Source organism: Nyctereutes procyonoides, unplaced genomic scaffold (assembly GCF_905146905.1).
Source record: "Nyctereutes procyonoides isolate TBG_1078 unplaced genomic scaffold, NYPRO_anot_genome, whole genome shotgun sequence".
Classification (NCBI taxonomy): domain Eukaryota; kingdom Metazoa; phylum Chordata; class Mammalia; order Carnivora; family Canidae; genus Nyctereutes; species Nyctereutes procyonoides.
In genome coordinates, this window is record NW_026575131.1 from 41,953,342 (window position 1) to 41,976,318 (window position 22,977).

General features: G+C 53.0%; 2 protein-coding genes across 7 annotated transcripts in view; one reads left to right on the forward strand and one right to left on the reverse strand.

Annotated features, from left to right (window-relative positions):
• The window catches only part of NBEAL2 (neurobeachin like 2), a 29,358-nt gene extending 18,745 nt beyond the window's left edge, over window positions 1–10,613 (reverse strand). For 2 of the 6 annotated variants that reach the window (XM_055342984.1, XM_055342981.1), the window contains exons 1-6: window positions 10,364–10,612; window positions 2,234–2,322; window positions 2,011–2,139; window positions 1,808–1,889; window positions 1,588–1,712; window positions 1,318–1,400 (exon numbers count right to left, since the gene is read on the reverse strand). In XM_055342984.1, coding sequence (XP_055198959.1) covers window positions 1,318–1,400; window positions 1,588–1,712; window positions 1,808–1,889; window positions 2,011–2,139; window positions 2,234–2,322; window positions 10,364–10,414 — 559 coding nt within the window. In that variant the 5' untranslated portion in view covers window positions 10,415–10,612. Of the gene's footprint in view, window positions 1–1,317; window positions 1,401–1,587; window positions 1,713–1,807; window positions 1,890–2,010; window positions 2,158–2,233; window positions 2,323–2,927; window positions 2,995–10,363 lie in introns of those variants that run through there. The other 4 variants (XM_055342980.1, XM_055342983.1, XM_055342985.1 and 1 more) reach the window with 4 other exon arrangements.
• Window positions 10,614–12,868: 2,255 nt separating this feature from the next.
• Window positions 12,869–22,977, forward strand: part of CCDC12 (coiled-coil domain containing 12) — a 51,382-nt gene continuing 41,273 nt past the window's right edge. Inside the window, exon 1 of the mRNA XM_055342986.1 lies at window positions 12,869–12,997. Coding sequence (XP_055198961.1) covers window positions 12,902–12,997 — 96 coding nt within the window. The 5' untranslated portion in view covers window positions 12,869–12,901. The remainder of the gene's footprint in view (window positions 12,998–22,977) is intronic.

Here is a 22,977-nt window from a genome sequence, read left to right on the forward strand (position 1 = left end):
TCTCCACCCCACTTCCCCGTGGCAACCTAGGGTTTGGCTTCTCAGATACAAATCTGGTCCTGCTACCCTGTGACAGTTGGAGCTTCCTGTAACCTGCTCTGGGGACCTTGCTGTGTCTATTATACAGATGCCCCTCACCCCCACCCATGCCCCTAGTGGGGACTTCTAGGGGCTTTCAGGGTTTCATATGTGGGAGGCCCACCTGGCCCTGCTCCAGCAAAGCTGGACAGGATGCCAGGCCACAGACTGCAACACAGAGAACAGATGGGACCAGCCCTGGGTCACATGAGTGGTGTCAATGGTGGGGGTGGGGGGGTGGGGGGCAAGAGCAGGGCTCACTAGATTCAGGTGGCATGGGATGGGACAGCTCCTTGGGCACAGGGCTTATGAGCTGGAGCCTGAGAATGCAGGTAGCCCAGAAAGGGTGAGAAAACAATAAGGAAAGATGTGGCATAATTTGGGGACGGAGAGGACAGGGTGCAGAGGGCAAGTGGGGTTGGAAAGGAAGGCTGTGGGAGGAGCAGGATCTGATCCTGAGATGCCACGCCACCAGTGAGGGATTTATGGCAACAGGAACAAAATCCAGTCTGTTCTGAGAAGAGCACTCAGCCTGTGGGAGAATGGAGGCAGGGACCTCCCCGCTCTCCCCTCTTGGAGCTGCTGCCCCCGCTCCAGACCTTAGGCCTGCGGCCACGTGGTCTACCCCAGCACCACTTAGATACCGCCTGTCCTCACAGGACACTGCCTGTTACCAAGCCTGACCTGCCCCTATCCAGATATATCCTGCCCCGTCCCATCTAAAGTCCCGGACAGTTTCCCTCTGATGAGAGGGAAGAGAGTCCCCTGGGGGCAGAGGTGGCCAGAGATGTCCTGGGGTCAACTCCTCCAGGGCTGCGGGAGCAGGAAGTGGAGACAGTGCGGATGGATGTTGTCTAAAGGACGGTAAAAGGATTGGACTGGGGAGTTTTAAGATGGTCCGATCAGAGTGAGATCCAAGTGGCTGCAGGGACCCAGGAGGCAGGAGGGAAGGAGGAAGGGAAACTGATCTTCCCCTACCGGATGGGAGGCCTTCACTCCAAGCCCAGAAAAGAAAGTACCCATTTCACCCAGAGATGCCCTTTCTGTCCCTTCTGGCCCCGGAACTCCTGGGCTCTGGAGTCCCCCCTTGGTTTCCCATGAGGTTTCCAGCCCCACTTGCAGCCACCACTGAGGGCCTGTGTCCTGTTCAGCCAGCCTCTGGGATGGGGAACTGCAAGGGGCTCAGGTTTAGGGGTGGGGCCAGGTGGGGCCTAGGGGGGGCGGGAGGCGGGGCCTGACCTTGGAAGAAGGCTCCGAATTCACTGGGCAAAACGGCTGGAGGGAACTTGTATTTGCTCTTCTCCCTGGAACTGATGACTTCCCTGGGGGCGGGGGTGGGGACGGGCAGGGGCCCGGGTGAGGCCAGGCACTCCATCCCTCCCTGGCCATCCTCCTTCCCCTGGGTACCTGTGCCCCCCCCCAAAAAAAACTCTGCAGGACAGGCCACTGCCCCCACCCCAGTCCTCTCCCCAGCCTCCTCTGGGTCCTCCGCGGTGGGCTGGCTCTCACCCACTGTGCTGGCGCCGCCAGGTCTGGTAGGGGTCAAAGAGGCCCTCGCAGAGGAGCAGGGCGTGCAGGGCCACGCTCTCCAGCTGCGGCCCCTGGCCCTCCTGTGATCCTGGGGCTCCTTTCAGCTGTAGGTACCAGGAGAGGGCAGAGGGGGTCAGCTGGGCCCTGGCTACTCCCTCACCCCCACCCCCATGCTCCCTCAGGGCAGGGCCCACCTCACCTTGGTTGACAGCTTCCTCAGCAAAGCCAGCACCCGGGGCACCAACACCTGGCCCCAGCCCGCCTCCACGTTCTCTGGGTTCCTGGGCAGGGGACAGCAGGGAATGGCGAGAGGTGTCACAGGAATACGCCACCCCACTGTTGGCCCCCAGGTCCCCAGCTGCCCGCCCCCCTTGGAGAGGACTGTGACGGGGAACCACCCACCTGCAGAGAATGATGAAGAGCTTAAGCAGCACCAGGGCTTGCTCCAGGTCCCCCTCGTCCAGCTGCTCTGCCAGTACATGCAGTGCGTCTGGTGGCAGCAGCGGCACCTCTGCGCCCGCCTCATCTGGTCTGCAGGGAGGACGGTCGCTAGGGCACCGAGGACCCGCCGTCTCTCTCTGCCCCGTCCCTGCCCTCCCTGCCCTCCGGGTAGATCCAGTCTCACCTGCGTGGCTCCAGAGAGGACAGGGAGATGCTTTTCTCGAAGGCACCCACAAAGGCCTTTAGCCACTGCTGCAAGTAGCCCAGGTCCTTCTGCAGGCAGAGGGGGTAGGGCCACGGGGGGGGGGGGGGCGGGCAGAGAGGGCACCGAGGACAGGGGCACACCAGGGGGTTGTCGACAGCAGCAGTGAATGGAGAGTGAAGGAGGGAAGACATGGGTGGACAAGGATTGGGGGCAGGGCAGTGGGGGTGGAGAGGGTGAGAGGCGGAGAGGGGAGGAGGGAGGACAGGAAGTTTGCAGGTCAGCATCAGAGGGCTGCCCTGCATATTGACCACTCTCCCAGGCCCCCTGTCTGCTTTTCCCAGTCTCCCAGTCTCTGCTCCCACCTCCCGAACCCTGGGGGACACAGCCAGGGGAGGGGCTTCAGTGTGCACACTCCTGGGATGTGGCTACAGCCCACATTGCTGCTGGGGCTGAAGGCCTTCCACCCACCAGCCACCCCTGATCTAAATAAAGCCTTGGGCTGCCATCTACCAGCTCAGCAGCCACCACCTCCAGGAGGCCTTCCCTGACTATGGATCCAGTGCTACACGTGTGCGGTGGACCAGGCAGAGCCATGCACGCACACATTCCCCACATGGACACGCAGAATGCCCTACCTCACCCTGGGAACCTAATGCCCGCCCTGGCTGGTTACCTGGACCCCAGGCCCCAAAGCTGGTTCCATGGGTAAGAGGGGCAGCGGCCGAGCCCGAGTCTGGGCGCCTGCCACCAGGGAAACTTTGGTGTGAACGGGAAACGTCCCCTCCCGCCCCGGCCAGGGCAGGAAGCGCAGAGTCACGGTGGGGGAGGCGGGCTGCTTCCTCCCGGCAGACCGCAGGGATGTGGGGGGGCCCAGGGGCACCCAGGGCCCTGCAAGAGAAGCTGTGAGGGACCCGGCCCAGCACTGAGGGCGGAGCCTGCAGTGCAGTGGGGCGGGGTCACCCTGCCCAGGGAGGGGCTTGTGAACCAGAGATATGTTTTACTAGCATGAGGTTCGGGACTTGCAGTCCAGGAACAGGTTCTGATTCCCGCTGCTACAAGGCCCTTCATTCAAGGCACCCACAGCTCCCTGACCTGTGTCCAATGCCTCAGGCCCAGGGAATGATGTGCAAGAGGACAACTCAGTCATACCTTTGCCCTGTCCCCCTCCCCTGTGTCCTGGCCTCTCTGCCTGGCCCTATTGGTCTCTACTCCAGGGACACAGCTGAGTAGGTCCCAGACTAGCCCCAGTCTGCTGTAACCTCTAAACCCCTCCCAGGACACAGTGGGTGGTGGCCTAGAGCTCCTCCTGCCACCCCACCCTTCTTCCCCCCAAACCAGTTGAGCCCAGAAGGCACATTTCTTTCCCAGAGCCAGAGGCTGGTAGGTCAGGTCTAGCAGACTGAAGAAAGCTAAAGAGGCAAGGGACACATCACAGGTGCTGTGTCCCAAGTGCCACAGACCTCAATTCAAGGACTTCCAGAACTACCTTGGATGGATGGCTTATTTCTGGGGCCTGTCAGCTCCAGGCCACAGGGTAGGGACTGAATGGGCCCCAAGGAGGTGGTCAGACCCTAGCAGACCCTGGGCCAGATCCACAAGAAACCTAGACAGAGCAGCTGTCACCCTGTGGTTGGGCACCTTCCTGTGCATTTGTCACAGATCTGAGGCGAAGGCAACTGAAGGAGGGGCTGGGGCCACTGAGGTGTAGACTCAACGTGCCATGGCCACCGTGACTTTTTGTCCGTCAACTCCTCTCTCCACCCTCTGCCACTGGCCACCTCTCTGCTCACCTACCTCTGTCTCTGCCCCTCCTCTCCATCCATCAGCAAGGACACCAAAGTGCCTAACCCTGAAACACCAGAGCAGGCCAGGCCTCCTAGGCCACTTCTGAACATTTCCCATAGCGTATGGGGACGGGGGGTGGGGGACCTCCAGAGAGGATGCCTCATCCACTACAACCACTTCAGCTGCTCCTTTAAGGATGCTGAAAGTCAGACCTTTGTTTTAGGCCAGGGCCACTCATGGTTGCTGGCCAGCTAGCCCAAGCTGACCATGTGGCCTCTGCCTCAGTGACCCCACAGATCCCCGTCAACCTTCAAAACTGGCCCAACACCATCCCCACCCTCTTCTGCCCCCAAACCACCCCCAGTCAAGCCAGACATCTCTCGCCTAAAATGTACATCCCTTTTGCCCACTGCAGTGCTGCTGAGGACCTGAAAGCCCACATTTGGCCATGTCCCCCCACCCTGGCCTGAGGATAGGGCTCAACTGAGCCCAGCATTGCAGGCCCCTAGACCAATCACAGCCGCTCTCCAGCCTCTCCGCCCCTGTCCATCTGAGTCACATCCTCCGGTCCAGGCCCCTATCCACCCTATGCCCCCTGCTGTCCGTGACTTAGGCTTTTGGTACTTAAGTGGGAAGCTGCCAGCTTCTTTGTGGCCATCACCTGGATTGTCCCCCCCCTCCAGAACCCCGGGTGGATCCCTCAAGCTCTGCACACTGGCTTTCCGCCCCTAGAACCACACCCGCGGCCTGTCCAGCAGGTCCGGGCTGGGCTGCATTAGGGGTGGAGGCAGTCAAGGTAGCCTTGATGGCTCTGGAAGAGCAGGAGGGGTCTCTGAGGCAGATGGGGGGATCATGCCTGTCCCTCATTGGATGCAAGCCCCACCTGCTTGCGGGTACGGGAGACCCTACAGGGGGGCGGGACTCACAGGTACAGAGGTGGTGGCCAATGACAAGGGGTCTAGAGCTGGAAGAGGAGGCTGTGGCGCCTGGGCCTCCCACACTCCTCAAAGAAGCTCTGCATCTTCCAGCTCCTCCCTCATGGTCCAGCTCAGAGCAGGAATGTTGGGCAGGGCCAGCCCAGTCCCTAAGCTGAAGGGGCCAGAGTCCCAACCCCACCCCTCCCACGAAGGCAGGTCAGGAGCAGCCACACTCCTCAGGCCCTGGGGGTCCTGTGTAGGTGGTGCTGAGGCCTGCTGCAGGGGGGCAAGCTGGGGGGATGCATGACCACGTCTGCAGGGGCCCCAGTCTGTGCCTGCCTAACCCTGAGGGCACTCAGGCCCAGGGGTGAGAGATCCCCAGGGCTCCTTAGGCCCAAATAATCCCTGGGTGGACACGGAACTGCCACTTCCCCAGATCTCGGAGGGAACCCAGAAGGCAGAGGGCAGGCGGCTGTGGCAGGAATGGGTGGGTGGGGCTGTCTGCCAGGGGACAAGGACGACAGGGACTGCCGCGATGCTTGACCTCATGCTGCCCCTCAGCTGGCTTGCCCTGCCGCAATCCTGACACCAGCCCTTGCTTGCCCTGGGAGTCACCTCAGGGCCCAGACCTCACTTCAAACCCCGATCCCTCCCATCACGTCTTCTTGGAATTTATAATGGCCCAATACCTAAAAATTCCTTAACCACCACCCGGCATCCAGAGCACCTCCAGTACACACGAATGGTCACCACTGTCTGATAAGCCATCACCCACCCCAGCACAGGCTCTAGGGCAAGTCCACAGCCTCCCCTCCTGTCTCAGCACCCCATGCCCCCCCGATGGCCCAGCCCAAAGGCATTACTCACTGTCCCCCCACCCACAGGTCTGCAAGTGCTTTGCCCTCCATGTTCCCTCTACCTGAATGCTCTCCAGAGCCAGCACCTTTCTCAAGACAAAGCCTTGTGCTTCGGAGGTTGGGGCTGCCAAATTGAATCAGTGGTTGAGGGTACAGGTTCTGGAGTCCAAGCCCTGGTTCTCAGACTTAGTAGCTTGTTACTTATCATTAATCTCTGCACTTCAGCTGCCCCTTGAAATCCATCCCTCCATACCTGCTTCACAGGTAAAGCCTCCCCAACCACAGCCTTCAGCACGAAAGAAGGAGAGTGGGAGCTGCATCCCCAAATCCAGGAGCTCTGCCCTCCCAACCCCCTGGCATTCCCTAGAGCAACACTAGTGCTCTCCCCACCCACTTCTATGAGTAGCCGATGAGTAGCAGACCTTGGTTCACACGGGTGGCTGTCCCAGGCAGGTGGAAGGGTGTTGGTGGAGCCAACCATTAGATTAGAGCTAGGAGCAGGGTGAGGAGAGAAGACTGTAGCTCCAAAGTGGGTGACCCCACTAGTCAGAATTGCCTGGGGGCACATAGTGAACATCCCATTTCCAGGGACAGGCAAGCAGAAATGGGACAGGGTGGGGTGGGGTCTGATCGGGATAACCTCTCTCAGGCCTGGGGGAACTCCCCACTCAGCATCAGGAGAGGGATGGCAATGTCAAGTAAAAGATGGATTCTGGCCACACCAGGGTACCTTGAGGTCAGACTTGGAGGACCTCAGGTCAAAGAATGAAGCAGAAAGATGGGGACTTTGCCAGAGGCAGGAACAACTGAGCCATAGGGGTACAAGTGCCCAGGTAGCTGGGTCAGTCTCTCCCCCTCATCTGGGGACCAGGTCTTGAAAGGGGTGGACCTTCTGGTCTCTAGAATGCCCCCCAGGGCTTAACCTTCCCCTTGTCCTAGCACTATGGAAACAGAATTTCCTTCCAGGGTCCCCATAGTAACCGACCCTGTTTCCATGGGGACCCCACACTTCCACATCAGCTCTCCAGTTGCCATAACAACTTCAGGGATTACCAGTCTCTCCCCCCAAGCCTGGGTTCTGTGCTCTTCTCCCCATCACCCTAGACCTGCCCCCTTCAGCTGCCTTGGTCATAAAGTCAGGGAAGAGGAAACCCTGTTTGCCCCTCTGAGGTGCAAGCACTAAAGAGACTCTTCCAACTTCCTTTCTCCCATTTCAAGATGGTAAACTGAGGCACAGGGAGGAATATGACCTAGCCAAGGGCCCAGAGGGAGCAAAGGGCCTGACCAGGTGTCCATGAGGCAGAGCTCATCAGTCAGGGTGAGGGACCAGGGAGGGGTGGGCAGAGCAAGGTCAACTCTAGCTCTGACCTGACCTGACCTCCCTGGAACCCTAAATCCCTGACGGCATAATTGGAGCGGTCAGCCTAGGCTCCCCACCTGGAACCTGAATGTCTGTCCCTCCAGTCCTTTGCGGCCCTGAGTGTCCCGGATGTCAGCCCCCACTCCCACAATGTTCCCTTTCACTAGGGGGCTGTTGAGCAACACTACGCTCCAGCCCAAAGAGGGGCTGCTCATTTGCATGTTATTTTGCATAACTTTTACATGCTGCCCAACTGCCAGCCTGTTGTGTGCTGTCCCCAGACCTCTTATCCTTGCCCCCTTCCTAGCCCTCCTTGGAGGAAGCCCCGCCCATCGCCCAGGCCTCCCTCTCCCTCCTGACAACTGGCCTCTCCCACTTCCCACTGCCACTGTCATGCACTTGCTCCTGGGGTTCCTGACCCTTCTGCCCACAAGGCCCAAACTCAGCCTCCTTGGCACAACCAGTCATTGGTGTGGGGCCTGTCTCCTGCATCCAGCCCCTCAGCTAGTACCCAAGGGGCCTCTTGAAATGTGGGGTGTGCCAAGTAGCAAGCACAGTGAGGGTGAAAGTGGGGACCTGCCTGAGCTGAGGTCCAGCTTGGTCAGGGGAACAGGAGGGAGACAAAGGCCCCCTCAAATAGGAGGGACAAGGCTCATTCACACAGCTTGTGCCATCCCAGGGTACAGAACCACCAGAGGCTTCCTATCCACAGGACTAGACCTTTCTTGGACAAAGGAACCCAGCATGAAGACTGGGCTGGAGCTCTGATGGACTCTACCCCAAACTTGTCCCATGACCTTGGCATGACCCTGCTTTGGTTTCCCCATCAGAGTGCTACAGGACTCAGACTAAGTGATATACAGGGGCACTCTGGCCCCCCTTCCTTCCTCAGTAGCCACCTGCAGCCACTCCCCCCCCCACTTGAGGCCCCCAGTTGAGCAGGGCCCACGGGGGAGGAGGGGGGCAGGTGGGTCTGAACCCCGGGGTATGTGAGGAGAAAGGAAGGGCAGAAAGGGGGTGCTCCCCTGGGCGGGGCCTAGATCCACAACTGGGAAAACAGGTTTGCCAGCTGATGTCAGCTCTCTCAGCTGAGGGGAGGGGCTCGGTGGTTGAGAGAACCTTGTGGCTGGCCAACTCTGGGGTCTCTTAATACCCTCTACCAGTTCCTCTTCCTACTTTATCTTCCTTCTTCCCTCAAGCAAACACACAATGGGTCCCTAGTAGAGCTCAAAGGAGCATAGCCACCACTCCCTGGGAGCCCAGCGTGGAGGGGTGGGGACCTGTTCCGGGAGCAGGAGCAGGACCAAGTGGGCAGGAAGGCAGTGCTGGGAGGTTGGCCGAAGCTTCCGGTTCATACTCACATCCTGGATTTGTTTGCCAGGCCCTAGGCCGCCCCCTGAATCCTCAGGTTTCTAGGGCTACAACCAGCCGGCCTGTGCCCCAGATCTGCCCTGGTGAGGTGAGGAGCTGGAGGGGGAGAGGGAACTCAGAAATGAGTGCTAACCACCTCCTGAGGGAATGAGGGAGCTGACCATCTGCAGAGCTCAGCTAGAAGGGGCAGCGGGAGGCAACCATGCTATGCTGGAGGTCCAGTCCTGGGAGACGGTATCTAGATCTAGACAGCCTTCCCCCAGCAGCATGCCATTCAGCCTGAAGATCCATCATTAACCTCCCTCCGACTCACTACCTGGTTCAAGCCCCCTTCACCTGGTCACCTGGTCACCTGAACAAGTTGAAGACCAAGAATCTGCCCACAGCCATAGGAGCAATCAGAGGCACGAGGGCCAGGGGGAGGTTTCCTTGTGAATCTTTTCCCTTCGCAGGGACCAACCCTTGGAGATGTAGACAGGAGGCCTGGGTGAAGGGACCCAATGGGGCCAGGGAAGAAGGACCTATACCAGCTACCCCTCTGCAGAGTCTAGGCCACCCTGAGGTCAGGGCTGGGCCAAATTTACAGATAGAGAAGTAGAGACTCAGAAGCGTAAAGAGCTTGCCTTGGGTCACACCAAAGAGGGACTCTACACATGCTGCCTCCTACCAGTGGCCTGGACCTCTCACCACCAAAGTGGACTCAAGAAGCTGTGGCCCTTATGGCCTGGATTCCAGGTCCCTAGGGCCCCAGATCCAGCCTGCAGTCCCAGGAGACAGTCGGCCAGCCTCTTCCCAGAGGGCCAGCTGAATCTGTTCGCGAACTTCCCCCTAGTGATGAGATCAGGGGCACACAATAGTCCATTGTGCCCAGGGCACACCTGAGCCAGGAGCAGGATGCCAGGCAGGTGCAGGGAGGGAGGCTGAGGCTAAGTGAAGAGGAGGGGGGCGTTACCCTAGGATCCCTCCCTGCTGTGAAAGCAGAAGGAAAGTGGGAGCCCATGGGCATAAGACAGAGTTTGGGGGACACCAGGTTCTCAGCCTCGACAGGACACCCGGGTCAGTCACTCCCTTCACCTTCTGAGGCCACGTGAGGTTGTCTCTGAGACAGGACGGGGTGCTCAGGAGGAAAGGACCTTCCTCCATCTCTTTCAAACATCCCTCCTATCTCACCTCCCTTTCCCCTCCTTCTGCATCCAAGGCGAATCTTTTCTTCTGGCTGGACCCCCAGACCCCCCAGGGGTGGGGTAGGGGCCTCCTCGGATCAGGGACAGGGAGGAGTTCATCACTGCCAGCGCCCTGATGGGGAGCAGTCTGAGGCAGGCTCAAAGCGAATCCAAGCAGGGACGCCCCCTGCTTCTCACCCCCTCCCCCGCCTGCCGGCACCCCCAACCCACTAGACCCTTCCGGCCAAGACTACCCAATAGGGCCGCGCCCACAGGAGAGTCAAGCCCAAATGCAAACTAAGCCTTCCTGCCCCTCACAACCCTCCCAGCTTCTCATTTATTTTCCGGGCCTCAGTTTCTACATCTGTAAAAGGGGGAGGTCGTCTCGATCCGGGCCCCTCTCCGCATCGGGCGCGATCGAGGTTGCGCGGTCCCCACCCGAGAGGCTCTGGTGAGATGCACCCCCGCGGGGGTCATCCCCCAGGTGTAAGCGCCGGAGGCACCGGCGGGCCGGGGCGGCGCACACGTGTGTGCCGAGCCCGAGTCCGCCCCGCGCGCGCGCATCTACGCGGCCCCGGGAACGCGGGGCGCAGGTGCAGCGGGCGCGGGGCGCGCGGAGCCGGGGGCACAGCGGGAGCGGCGCGGGGCGGGCTCACCTGAGCGTAGTAGAGCAGCCACAGCTCGTACAGCCGCTCCGAGGCGGCCATGGCCCGGCCCGGCTCCGGCCCTGCTGCGCGCCACCTGCCGCCGCCGCCTCCTCCGCGCCGCCCGCCGGTTGCCCTCGGCCAGGCCCATGGGCGGAGGGCGTCACTCCGGGGCGGAGCGGCGCGGTACTACTCGGGGAAGTAGTACTGGCCCCCGCCGCGCGGAGCCACCCGAGGCTGCACGCTCCTCCTCCTCGCGGCCAGCCGCCGCCCGGCTTCCTGCACTGAGCTGCCGCTACCGCCGCCCCGCCTCTCCCGGGACCGTGCAAAGGGCGGGGAGCCCGGAGGGAGGAGGAGCTTGAGGTCAGGGCGGCCCCGGAGGGCGCCCCGCAGTCCCGCTCTCAACAGCCCGCGTCTCTAACAGTGCCTTGGGGAGAGCCTCCCTGAGCCTCCGGGACGAGGGTCGGGGTCAGGTTTTCCAGAGTCGCCCAAGGTCTAGATCCGCCCCGGACACTGCCCGTCTGGCAGGAGTTGCCACCCTTGGTGCAAGGATGGGGTCTCCGTCTCCGGGTTGGGGAGAAGGGGCTGCGGGCCGCGTTCAGATGGCCACGGTCCTTCCACAAATAATGATAGCAACCACCCGACGACCACTTGTAGAGTTAACCACGTGCCTGGCGCTGTTCTCAGCGCTTTAATGGGGAGACCGATGTGCCACGTTTTTGCTCCTACTGTTTGTGGAGCACGATGGGGAACATCAGAGAGCAGCAGGACATGCCTGAAATAACTCTGAAGGCGCAGTGCCCTCCATCTGTCTGGCAGATCCCTGGGAGATTTAGGCAATCCTCGTCTGTCCCCTCCAAGAAGCGTCCTAAGATGCTCCAGTAGAGGCATCCTCCACTCTAGGGCCCAGCACTTGTCCTTACATCTTTTGTTTCCTTTAACCTCAAGAGGTTAAAGGCAAGTGGATGTCTTATGCCTTTGTTTTACAGATGGAAAAAACGAGGCCCAAATGGGCCAAGTGGGAATCACTTGGGTAGGCAGGGACAGCGTGGACAGGGATGGAGGCCTGACGGACTCTATGCTGGGCCACTGCCACCATCACCCTTGCTTCGCCCCACCAGACTGCCTGGGAGGTGAGGTTCCCTCTGGTGTTGGGCAGGGGTCAGGCCCTTTGTTGGAGTTGGGGAGAAGTTTGTGGAGCCCAGAAAGATACTATGGGGTAGAGAAACTGGAGCCTGGAGGCCCCCAGACCTTGAGTGGCCAAGAGAAGACAGCCTCTCTCCACATCCCTATCCTTTTCCATCGTCCTGACTTCTTCTGGGGCAGCCCCTCCACTCCGGCCTTTTTTTCCTGTCCTGTCCATCCTACCTCTGAGCTGACATTTCCTGAGCACCTACTACCTGTATCCTAGGTACTGCCTGTGAACCTGGTACAGGTTCTGGCAAGTTACCCCTCCAGATGCAGGGGAACAGGGCACCAAAAGTCCCCCACTAGTGAGTTCAAGAGAGTCATTTTGGAGGGGCTGGACAGAGGTCTTGTGGCACGGGGCCCTCTGAAGGGGACTGGGCATCCACCTGCTACCACCCTGGGAAGGGAGGCCCCAAACAAGGAAATAGTCTTGTTGCGAGGCAAGTCATGGCATGTGTTGGGGGGAGGGAGGCATGGATTCTGTATGGCTTTGGGGACCTGTCAGAAGGTCTTAATGTCAGCCAAAGTGGTCTCCTGGTTGTTGTGGAGTGGGCTGGTTCACGCAGGAAAGAAGACCCTGGCAGCTCCTGCTGAGGAGCAGTGTACCTCTTGGCCACCTGTTGCAGTCAAGGCCATATCAACTCTCACTAGTTCTCAGGAACTAAGCTCAGGGGGTCCCTGGGGACCCTTGGGCCCAGGTTCGGTGTTTGTTGTTCTCCAGATTAGGTAGTCTGACTCTGAGTACTTTGCTGCTTTGGGGGGCTTGGGAGTGGGAAGGGATCATCCATGAGCCTGGAGGAAATGGCCATCGAGCCAAGCCCTGCACCGCACAGGCTTTATCTGAGCTGAGAGCAGACACATTAGGGTCTACGGGCCCATGACAAGAGCAGCCAGGAAGTCACTGATGGAGAGGAAGAGGCAGATCTCTTATTAAACTGGGATCGGAGTGGAGGGTCAGTAAAGGCTTCTTGAAGGCACTCAGGCCTTGAAGAATCAGGACAAGGGGACAGCGCCTTCCAGGTGGCTCATATGGAGTGAGATGTGGTTGGGGCTTGCTTAGGCCAAAGTAGAGCGATCGACGCGCTCTATCCTCCTTCATTCAGGTCTGACTCCACTTGCCGCTTTCTCACCGATTGGCATTGGACGAATCGAGCCTTACGGCCTCTCTCTTTACCTGGCCCTCCCCCAACAGGCGAGGCGAGTTGCGGAGAAAGGTGGGGCGGGCTCTCCCATAGAAACTCAGTGCTGATTGGCTATCAGGACTTCCTGTTCTCCCGTTCTCGTCCCCGGATTGGCCGCCAGAGGTACATCCACTCCCTGGGCCTGCGCGCTGCAGGACGAGAGAAGAGGAGGGTGGGCAACATGGCGGCTACTGCGGCTGGTGTGGGCCGGCTAGAGGAAGAGGCGTTGCGGAGAAAGGAACGGCTGAAAGCCCTACGGGAAAAAACTGGGCGCAAGGTGAGGAGCGCAGAGTGAGGGCCGTGGTTGAGGTAGTCGGTGTTCGGATCCAGAACAGGGACTACAGGACGGGGGGGACCACTAGGAAAAGGCAGCTGCTGAGGACGCGCATGCGCGCGCCTTGGCGCTTGCGCGAGGAGTCGGATCCCTCCCACCAAATCTGGTGTTGGCTGGGTGGGATTCTTTTGGCGCTGGTGCCATCGCCGCGCATGCGCGTAGCGGGGAGGGCCGTGGTCCACGCGCTACGCGCTTTTTGGCTACTGTTAGGTGTTTCCCTTGTGCGTCTCCAGGGCAACTTCTAAGTTTGAGATGTTCATTGAATTAGCCTTGGTTTTTTTTTTTTTCTTTCCGCGTACGAGCGCCCCGAATCATCCCCTTTTCTCACGATCCCGCCGGCCTTCCAACCTGGTGAAATTAAGTGCATCTGGCAGGTTGGCAGATTCCTCCCCTTTCCGCCGGCGTGTCTTGGGCAGGGCAGTCGGGGACTGTGCCCTGGGCCCCCGTCTGCAGTCGTTGAGTACGAAAGTCAGGGTGCACGTCAGGGAAGGAGGAGGGCTCTTAGTTCTTTCCAGGCTGCTTCTCTGGGGATGGACCTCCTGGTCCCCTTAGTGACCGAACTTGGAAGCATCTTCCTCTCTTCCGTTAGACGCCAGATGGGCCGAAGATTCCCTTTCCGCTTTGTTGATCTTTCCGAGCAATCCGCAAGAAGGAGAATCCTGAAGTTCATTACCCGTGTGCAAACCTTGGCCCCGCCACTTGGGGCGGTGGGCCTGGGGACGCACTGCTTCAGCTTGAGCCCGCCTTCCCGTCCTCAGTGGGGCATAACAACCCCTCTGTATTCTCCCTGGGTTGCTTTGACATCTGACGGGATCATCTGTATGAAAGAGCTCTAGAGACCTCAGGGTGGACGCTGTCAGTTCTGTTGTTGGATGAGCAAAACCCCTCAATCCTACAAAATACAAAGGATGGGAAATAGCCAGACCTTTGATAGAGGGGGGAAATGGAACTCAAGTTTCCAACTTTAAAGAGGCTGGTCAGTCTGACCCGTTTCCTTTCTGCATGGCGGCCCTGTGGGAAAGTGAAAGGGGAAGTAGTAGCGAGTGAAAGCTAGCCAGATTGGCTTTGGCTTTTCATGCCGCTTGTTGGGCCCGTCGGACGGTTATGTTTGAAAACTGCCTCGCCTAGGGAAGCTCAAGCCTGCACCTTCAAGTGGCTAGCCAGCTTGTGCTGTTGGCTTGGATTTGGGGCCCAGATTACTGGGACTGGGCTTGAGGTCAGAATACAAAGGACAACATAGCATCCTCAGGGCCCATTGCCATGGGAAGGATGCCCAGGTCATCAGGAGAACGGGCCTTTAAAGAGGGATTCTCTTAATGGGCTGGGAAAAATAGGGCCTGATGGTTATTTTGTTGTTGTTTCTTTTTTTTTTTTAAATTGTGGCAGAATATATGTAATACAAAATTTACCGTTTGAAACAAGTTCATAATGTTATATGACTGTACAGCTATGTCCAGAGATTTTTCATCATCCCAAATGTAAACTCTGTATCCATTAAACAATAACTCCCCATTCCCCTCTCAGCCCAGACCCTGACAACCCCCAATCTATTGACTGTTTAGGTATCTTATATAAGTATAATCATATAGTATTTGACTTTCTTTGGCTGGTTTATTTCACTCAGCATAACATTTTTTTTTTAAAGATTTTATTTACTTATTCATGAGAGAGGGGGCGGGGGGCAGAGACACAGGCAGAGGGAGAAGCAGGCTCCATGCAGAGAGCCGGATGCGGGACTCCATCCTGGGTCTCTAGGATCACGCCCTGGGCCAAAGGCGGTGCCAAACCACTGAGCCACCAGGGCTGCCCCAGCATAACATTTTTAAGGTTTATCCATGTTGTAGCATATGTGAAATTTTATTCTTTTTTTTTCATGAGAGACACAGAGAGAGAGGCAGAAACACAGGCAGAGGGAGAAGCAGGCTCCATGCAGGGAGCCTGATGTGGGACTCGATCCCAGGACCGTGGGATCATGCCCTGAGCCGAAGGCGGATGCTCAACCGCTGAGCCACCCAGGCGTCCCAATTTTATTCCTTTTAAACCTGAATAATACTCCTTTGTACTATACCACAATTTGTTTAGCCATTCATTTTGGGTTGCTTCTAACTTTTGGCTGTTATGAATAATGAGTGTATAAATATCTGTTTGAGCCTCTGTTTTCAGTTCTTTTGTGTATGTACCAAGAAGTGGAGTTTTTGGATTATATAAGCAGTTCTGTGTTTAACGTTTTAGGGAACTGCCATGCTGTTTTCCTTAGCAGCTGCATCATTTCACATTTCTAGCAGTAGTACACATGGATTCCAGTTTTTCCATGTCCTCGTCAACACTTGTTATTTTCTGTTTTGTTGATATTAGCCAGCCTATTGGGTGTGAAATGGTACCACATTGTAGTTTTGATATACATTTCTGTAATGATTATGTAATTATGTAATGTGAGTGATGTTGAACATCTTCTCACGTGCCTATGGCTATCTGTATATCTTTAGAGAAATGTCTGTTCAGATTCTTGGCCCATTTTTAAAAAAGATTTGAAAGGAAGCGGGAGGGAGAAGGGGAGAGGGAGAGTCTTCAAGCAGGCCCCCACTGAGCCTCCCCCCATGGGGCTCCATCTCATGACCCGTGTAATCATGACTTGAGCTGAAACCAGAGTCAGATGCTTAATGGACCAAGCCACCCGGGTGCCCTTTTGCCCATTTTTAAATTGACTTTTGTTGTTGCTGTTGAGTTGTAGAAGTTCTTAATATATTCTGAATAGTAACCCCCTATCAGATATGGGATTTGCAAATATTTTCTCCCAATTCCAGTGTTGTCTTTTCACATTCCCAGTAATGCCATTTGATGCACAAAGTTCTTAAATTTGATAAAGTCCAATTTATTTTTTCTTTTGTTGATCCTGCTTTTGGTGTCATACCTAATGAACCATTATCAAATTTTGGATCCTGAAGCTTTTATTTTCTTTTAAGAGTTTTTAGTTTTAGTTCTTATACTTAGGTTTTTGATCTATTCTGAGTTATTTTTATGTAGAGCATAATGTAAACATCTAATAGTCTTTTGCATGCAAATATCCACCTTTCCCAGAACCATTTGTTGAAATGACTGTCCTCCTTTCCCTATTGAATGGTCTTGGTATCCCCACTGAAATCATTTGACCATATGTGAAAAAGTTTATTTTGGGACTCTATTCCATTCTATTGGTTTATATTGTCTGTCATTATACCACTACCATACTGTCTTGATTACTATAGCTTGTAGTAAGTTTTTTTTTTAAGATTTTATTTATTTATTCATGAGAGACACAGAAAGAGAGGGCAGAGACGCGGGCAGAGGGAGGAAAAGTAGGCTCCATGCAAGGAGCCTGATGCGGGACTCGATCCTGGAAATCCGGGATCATGCCCTGAGCCACCCACGCATCCCACTTGTAGTAAGTTTTAAAGTCAGGAAGTATGAATCTCTTTCAAGATTGTTTTGGCTTTTTGGGATCCTTGAGATTCCATATGATTTTTATTTATTTTATTTATTTTTAAGATTTTATTTATTTGTTCATGAGAGACACAGAGAGAGAGGCAGAGACACAGGCAGAGGGAAATGTAGGCTCCATCAGGGAGCCCGACATGGGACTCGACCCCTGGGCTGAAGGCAGCGCTAAACCGCTGAGCCACCCAGGCTGACCTCCATATGAATTTTAGAATGGATTTTTCTATTTGTGCAAAAAGCACCATTGGGATTTTGATACAAATTACATTGAATCTATAAATCATTTTGGAGAGTGTTGCCATCCTAATATTAAGTCTTTCAATCCATGAGCATGTGATGTCTTTCTGTTTTTTTAAGTTGTTAATTTTTATTTAAGTCTTTAATTTTTTTCATCAGTCTTCTTTAGTTTTCATCATACAAGTCTCTAGCTCATTGGTTAAATCTATTCCTAAGTGTTTTATTCTTTTTGATGTTGTTGTAAATGAGATTGTTTTCTTAATTTATTTGTTCAGATTGTACATTGCTAGTGTATATAGAAATGCTGCTGATTTTTTTGATTTACAAAAGTGGCATCTTGCAACTTTGCTGAATTTGTGTATTATTCTAACAGTTTTTTTTTTTGTGGACTCTAGACTTTTCTGCATAAAAAATCATCGTCTGTGAACAGAGACAATTTTACTTCCATCCCAATTTGGATGTCTTGTATTTCTTTTTCTTGCCTGATTGCTTTGGCTGGAACTTTGGGTATCATGTTGGCTAGAACTCGTGAAAGCAGTCATCTTTGTTTTGTTCCTTATCATGGAAGAGCTTTCAGTCTTTCACCATTGGGTGTGACATTCACTGTGAGTTTTTCAAATATGGCCATTGTCTTGTTGTTCCTTCTATTCTTAGTGGTGGTGTGTTTTTCGAAAGAGAGCTGAATTTTGTCACATGCTTTTTCTTCATCAATTGAGATGGTTGTATGATACCCCCCCCTTTATTCTATTATTCTATGGCATTAATTGGTTTTTGTATGTTGAGCCATTTTTGCACTGCAGGGATCCCTTGGTCCTTGCTGGATTTGTTAGTATTTTGTTGAGGATTTTTGCATTCGTGTTCATGATGAATATGAGTTTGTAGTTTTCTTTCTTTTTTATTTTTAAATAAATGATGGAATGTGGTGTGGTTTTTTGTTTGTTTTGTGTTGTTGTTGTTGTTGAGAGAGCTAGAGAGAGCACCAGCAGAGAGAGGGAGGGAGAAGCAGACTTCCTCCTGACACAGAACTCGATCCCAGGACCCGGGGATCATAACCTGAGCTGAAGGCAGATGCTTAACTGACCCAGGTGCCCCAAATTTGTAGTTTCCTTGTAGTGTGTGTGGCTTTGGAATCAAGGTAATACTGAACTCATAAAATGAGTTAGGTAGTATTCCTTCCTCTTCAATTTTTTGGAGGAGTTTGAAAAGGATTGGTGTTATTTCTTCTTTAAATGTTCGGTAGAGGGGATCCCTGGGTGGCGCAACGGTTTAGCGCCTGCCTTTGGCCCAGGGCGTGATCCTGGAGACCCGGGATCAAATCCCACGTCGGGCTCCTGGTGCATGGAGCCTGCTTCTCCCTCTGCCTGTGTCTCTGCCCCTCTCTCTCTCTCTGTGTGTGACTATCATAAAAAAAAAAAAAAAAAGCCATAATAAATGTTCGGTAGAATTCACTGGTAAAACTATCTGGTCCTGGGCTTTTCTTTGTTGGGGCCTTTTGATTACTTATTCAGTTTCCTTATTATAGATGCATTCAGAATTTTTATTTCTTCATGAGTCAGTTTAGGTACATTGTGTATTTCTAGGAATTTTCCTATTTTATCTAGATTTTCCAATTTGTTGGTATACTGATTGCTACTTTAATTGGGTTTGATCTTCATGGTTCTGGCTTCAGAAAGCTCTTGGACATGAACTCATTTCTAAAAAATGTGAAGTCGGAAATCACATGGCTTCTATCTTGGACTAGAGAGTTCACTGGCCTTTGGAGTTTCCTTTCATTCTTTTTAAGGAAGAGTTATTGTGAAGCCACGTTCTTGACGCCATTGGAAGCCTTTTCCTTTCCTGGTGCATCTTTCCTATCCAGGAGCTCCTGATTTTTGTACCCTCTCTAGTCCTTTTCTTGCAAAGAGGAAGTTAGAATTTTTTGTTGACTCTTCAGTTTCTAGACTGTGGTGTCGGTGGATCAGTGGCAGGTGATGAAGTGTTGTTTGGCTTGATTCAAAATGGGTTATTAGAGCTGGTAATTCATCCCTTCAGCAGATGTGTACTGGGTACGTCCTCTGTGCTAGTCATTAGGCACTGGAGGTACAGCAGTGAACAGAGCAGATGGAAGTCTCTGCGCTAAACAGCTTGCATTTAGCTGGAGAGACACCTGCAGCATTAGATAGAGAAGGGCAAGGAGAAAAGGAAAGAAGGAAAGAGAGATGGAGAGTACATAGTGCTCCTCTTTTTCTCTGTGGCCCATAACGGTTTAATTCTCTTTATTAAAGACAACCGTGTTTTCAGATTTGTCATGGAAATGGTGCTAGTTGCTTGCTTTATCTTATCTAGGCTTGATGACAACTCTGAAAAGAAGGAAGGAGGAGGGTTAATTTATAGGTGGAAGCACTGAGGCTAATTAATGTGAGGTGGTTTGCCTAAGGTCACATAGCTGGGAGATATTCCTAAGTGAGTGTTAGGAGAGGCCACGGGAACAGGTGGTGATTCTCTTTACTCACTGACTTGGACTGGAAGGTCACATAGCTGGGAGATATTCCTAAGGGAGTGTTAGGAGAGGCCACGGGAACAGGTGGTGATTCTCTTTACTCACTGACTTGGACTGGTTGCCCAGATGCAAGGTAGGGGCGGCTGGAGACACTTCATTGTATACTTTCTAATACCTTTTGGTTTTGTGAATTACACTCTCAAAACAAACAAATAAAAACATAAAGCAAAACAAAAAAACCCTCAAAACCCACAATGGTAGAAAAAGAATATAGGCCCCAAGTTCAGGCTGCTCTGCTGTGCATGTCTTAATCATCTCTGGATCCTGATTCTGGTCCTCCTTCCCCTGATGAGGATGGGGATACCCTTATTTCCCACAGTTTTGTTTTTTTAATGATAAACATAAACATAAAACTTCCCATTTAAGCATTTTTCAGAGGCGTTAGTATATTCACAATGGTGTACAACCATCACCACTATTTCCAAAACTTTCTCATCACACCAAACAGAAACTCTACCCTCATTAAGCAGTGACTCCCTGTTAATCACACCCCAACCCCTTATCTATTTGTATTTCTATCAATTTGCCTATTTAAAGTACCTCATCTAAGTGGAATCTTACAATATTTATCCTTTTGTGTTTCGCTGACTTCACTTAGCATAAGCATAAGTTTTCAGGGTTATCCATGTTCTACCCTGTAAGAGAATTTCATTCCTTTTTAAGGCTGAATTGTATTTCCATTGTATGTATATACCATACACAGTGGATATTTGTTCATTAATTTGTTGATGGACCCCTTTTGGCTACTGTGACTAATGCTGTCATTGGCATATTGGTGTACCTATTGGCTTATAAGTATTATCTGAGCCCCTGTTTTCAGTTCTTTTGGGTATATGCCAAAGCAGTGGAATTGCTGGGTCATATAGCAATTCTATGTTTAACTTTTGGAGGAACTATCAAACTGCCACAGAAACTGCACATTTTCCACTACCACCAGCACTACACTAGGATTCCAATTCCCCTACATTCTTGCCCAACATTTATTTTTCTTTTTTTAGAAATTTTTTTTTAGATTTTATTTATTTATTTGCCAGAGAGAGAGAGAGAGAGAGAGAGAGAGCACAAGCAGGGGCAGCAGCAGAAGGAGAGGGAGAAGCAGACTCTGCTCAGTAGGGAGCCCAATGTGGGGCTCTATCCCAGGACCCTGGGACCATGACCTGAGCCAAAGGCAGATGCTTAACCCACTGAGCCACCCAGGCATCCCTTTAAAAAATTATAGGATAGGGGCAGCTGAGTGATTCAGTTGGTTAAGCATCCAACTCTGATTTCAGCTCAGGTCTTGATCTCAGGGTTGTGGACTCAAACCCTGCATCAGGCTCCATGCTAGATGGAGCCTACTTAAAAACAAATTATGGGGTGTAAAGGTGATCTGGCTGCAACATTTGTCACCACATAGATAGTCAAGTTTGATTTGGCTAATCTGGCTGGCTAGGTGGGTGTTTCTTTCCTCACCACTCCACAAGCATCCCTTGTGAAGCGAAGCTGTGCGCTTGGTTAAAGAGAATCACCTTCCCCAACAGAGGAGGACCGTTTTTCCATCAAGGGTATAGGAGTAGCTGCGCTCCCCTGCTAGAACCTCCAAACAAGCTCTCAAGGTCCGCGTGTAGAACGTAGGGTAGTCAAGCTTCCAAGATTCCAGACACATCCACGTGAGGTGCTGCATGTGGCAGTCTGCCTTTCTTTAAAAAAAAAAAAAAAAAAAAAAAGAATTACAGCTATCCCAGTAGGTGTGAAGTGGTATCTCATTGGGGTTTTGATTTGCATTTCCCTGATGATATGTGCTGTTGGGCATCTAATTGGGTGCTTATTTGCCATTAGTATACGTTCTTTGGAGAAAGATTTATTCATATCCTTGGCCCATTTTTCCATAGGGTCATTTGTCTTTCTGTTGTTGAGTTGTTGAATTCTTCATATATTCTGGATATTAAACCATTGTTAAATATGGGACTTCCAAGTATCCCCCCCCCATTCTGTGGGTAGTGTTCTTTGATGCACAAAAGTTTTTGTTTGTCATTTTTTTTAATTAATTAATTAATTAATTAATTAATTTATTTAACAGAGAGCACAAGTGGGGGGAGCAGGAGAGGAAGAAGCAGGTTCCTTGATGAGCAGGGAACCCAATGCGGGGACTCGATCCCAGGACCCTGGGATCATAACCTGAGCTGAAGGTAGACACTTAACCGACTGAGCTACCCAGGTGCCCTAATGCACAAAAGTTTTTAAATTTTGGTGAAGCCCAAGTTTGCTGTTTTCTTAGAAGAGTACTTTTCACATAATATTTAACCTCTGCAGTTCCTGAGTGATGTTTCTGTTAGGGTCAGTGCCTGAGAAAGTTAGTCAAAGGCCTCAGGTTCACGTTACTTTTCCAGCCCAGGGATTTCTTGGGAGACCTATATGTGACTGGTGAGACTAGAGAGGAAGTAAGAGCGGCCTGCTGCAGGCAGACAAGGGAGTGGCTCCCCACTTTTAGCTCAGTCATCTGATGTGAAGATGAGACCCCTGTAGGATGGGCTTCAGGATCCGGCACTTTCTCAGCCTGCTCCTGGTGCTGGAGAGTAACTGTCTGCCCCAAGCGGATGGGCCCCTAGCACTCACTGGCAGGTCCCTCACTGATACCTACTTTGCACATTGTTTTCTTGGAGACATCAAGATTTCATGCCTGGGGTTGATTTCACTCGTGGTATTAGCTTCCTCTCCTCCCCGCACCAGACTCTGAACCGATTTAGTGATAGTATGGAGGAGCCGATACTGACATTGTGACAAATGGAGACAAGATCAGGGCGGTAAGGTTTCCGCATATTATTCTGCAGTAAAGTTCAGTTGTATCTGTGCAACTGGCAGTCTTAGTACTTCCTCGCCAGCCCACCTGACTGAATCCTGAGGGGGCAAGCCAAAGGGTTCAGAGAAGCTGGGATGCCCAACGTCAAGGAACCTAAGTGACTTCTGGAATGCAGCATGCAAACCCCCCCAGAAGAGTGGGATTCTCTACAGGGTGCAGCACTGTCTGTAGGTCAGCCAGCCCAGGATGACAGGTGGGAAGAATGCTGTACTGCTGGTGGTCATTTCCTGGGAAAGCCAGGATAGGTCTAGAGACACTTCACAAGAAGGCAGAGTGGAATTTAGGCCAAACCATGGATAATGGGACTGAGAAGCAAATATTAAAGTAGCTGGAAAAGTATTCCAGGGGAGCAGTTGTGAGGTGGGAACATTTGGTGGGTACGGAGGGGACATTCGGGAATGCGCCAGAGGGTTTGACAGCAAGCAATTGGCAGTGTTAGGGGTAGGGTTCTGTGATAGGATCTGAAAGTGCTGCTGGGTACTTTGGTGGCCAGCTCTGCAGAAGCTCGGGCTTCCAGCCAGGAGGGCAGCCACGTACATTTCTTTTCTTTTTTTTTTTTTTAAGATTTTATTTATTCACGAGAGACAGAGAGAGAGGCAGAGACACAGGCAGAGACACAGGCAGAGGGAAAAGCAGGCTCCATGCAGGGAGCCCGACATGGGACTTGATCCCAGGTCTCCAGGATCAGGCCCTGGGCCGAAGGCAGGCACTCAACAGCTGAGCCACCCAGGGATCCCCGTCACCTACATTTCTATACTGTATTTGAACTTCATTTCTTGGTGCTTTTCCAGAAGTTCCAAGCTGAGTGAGTAGGTGAACCATTCCAGGCTGTGT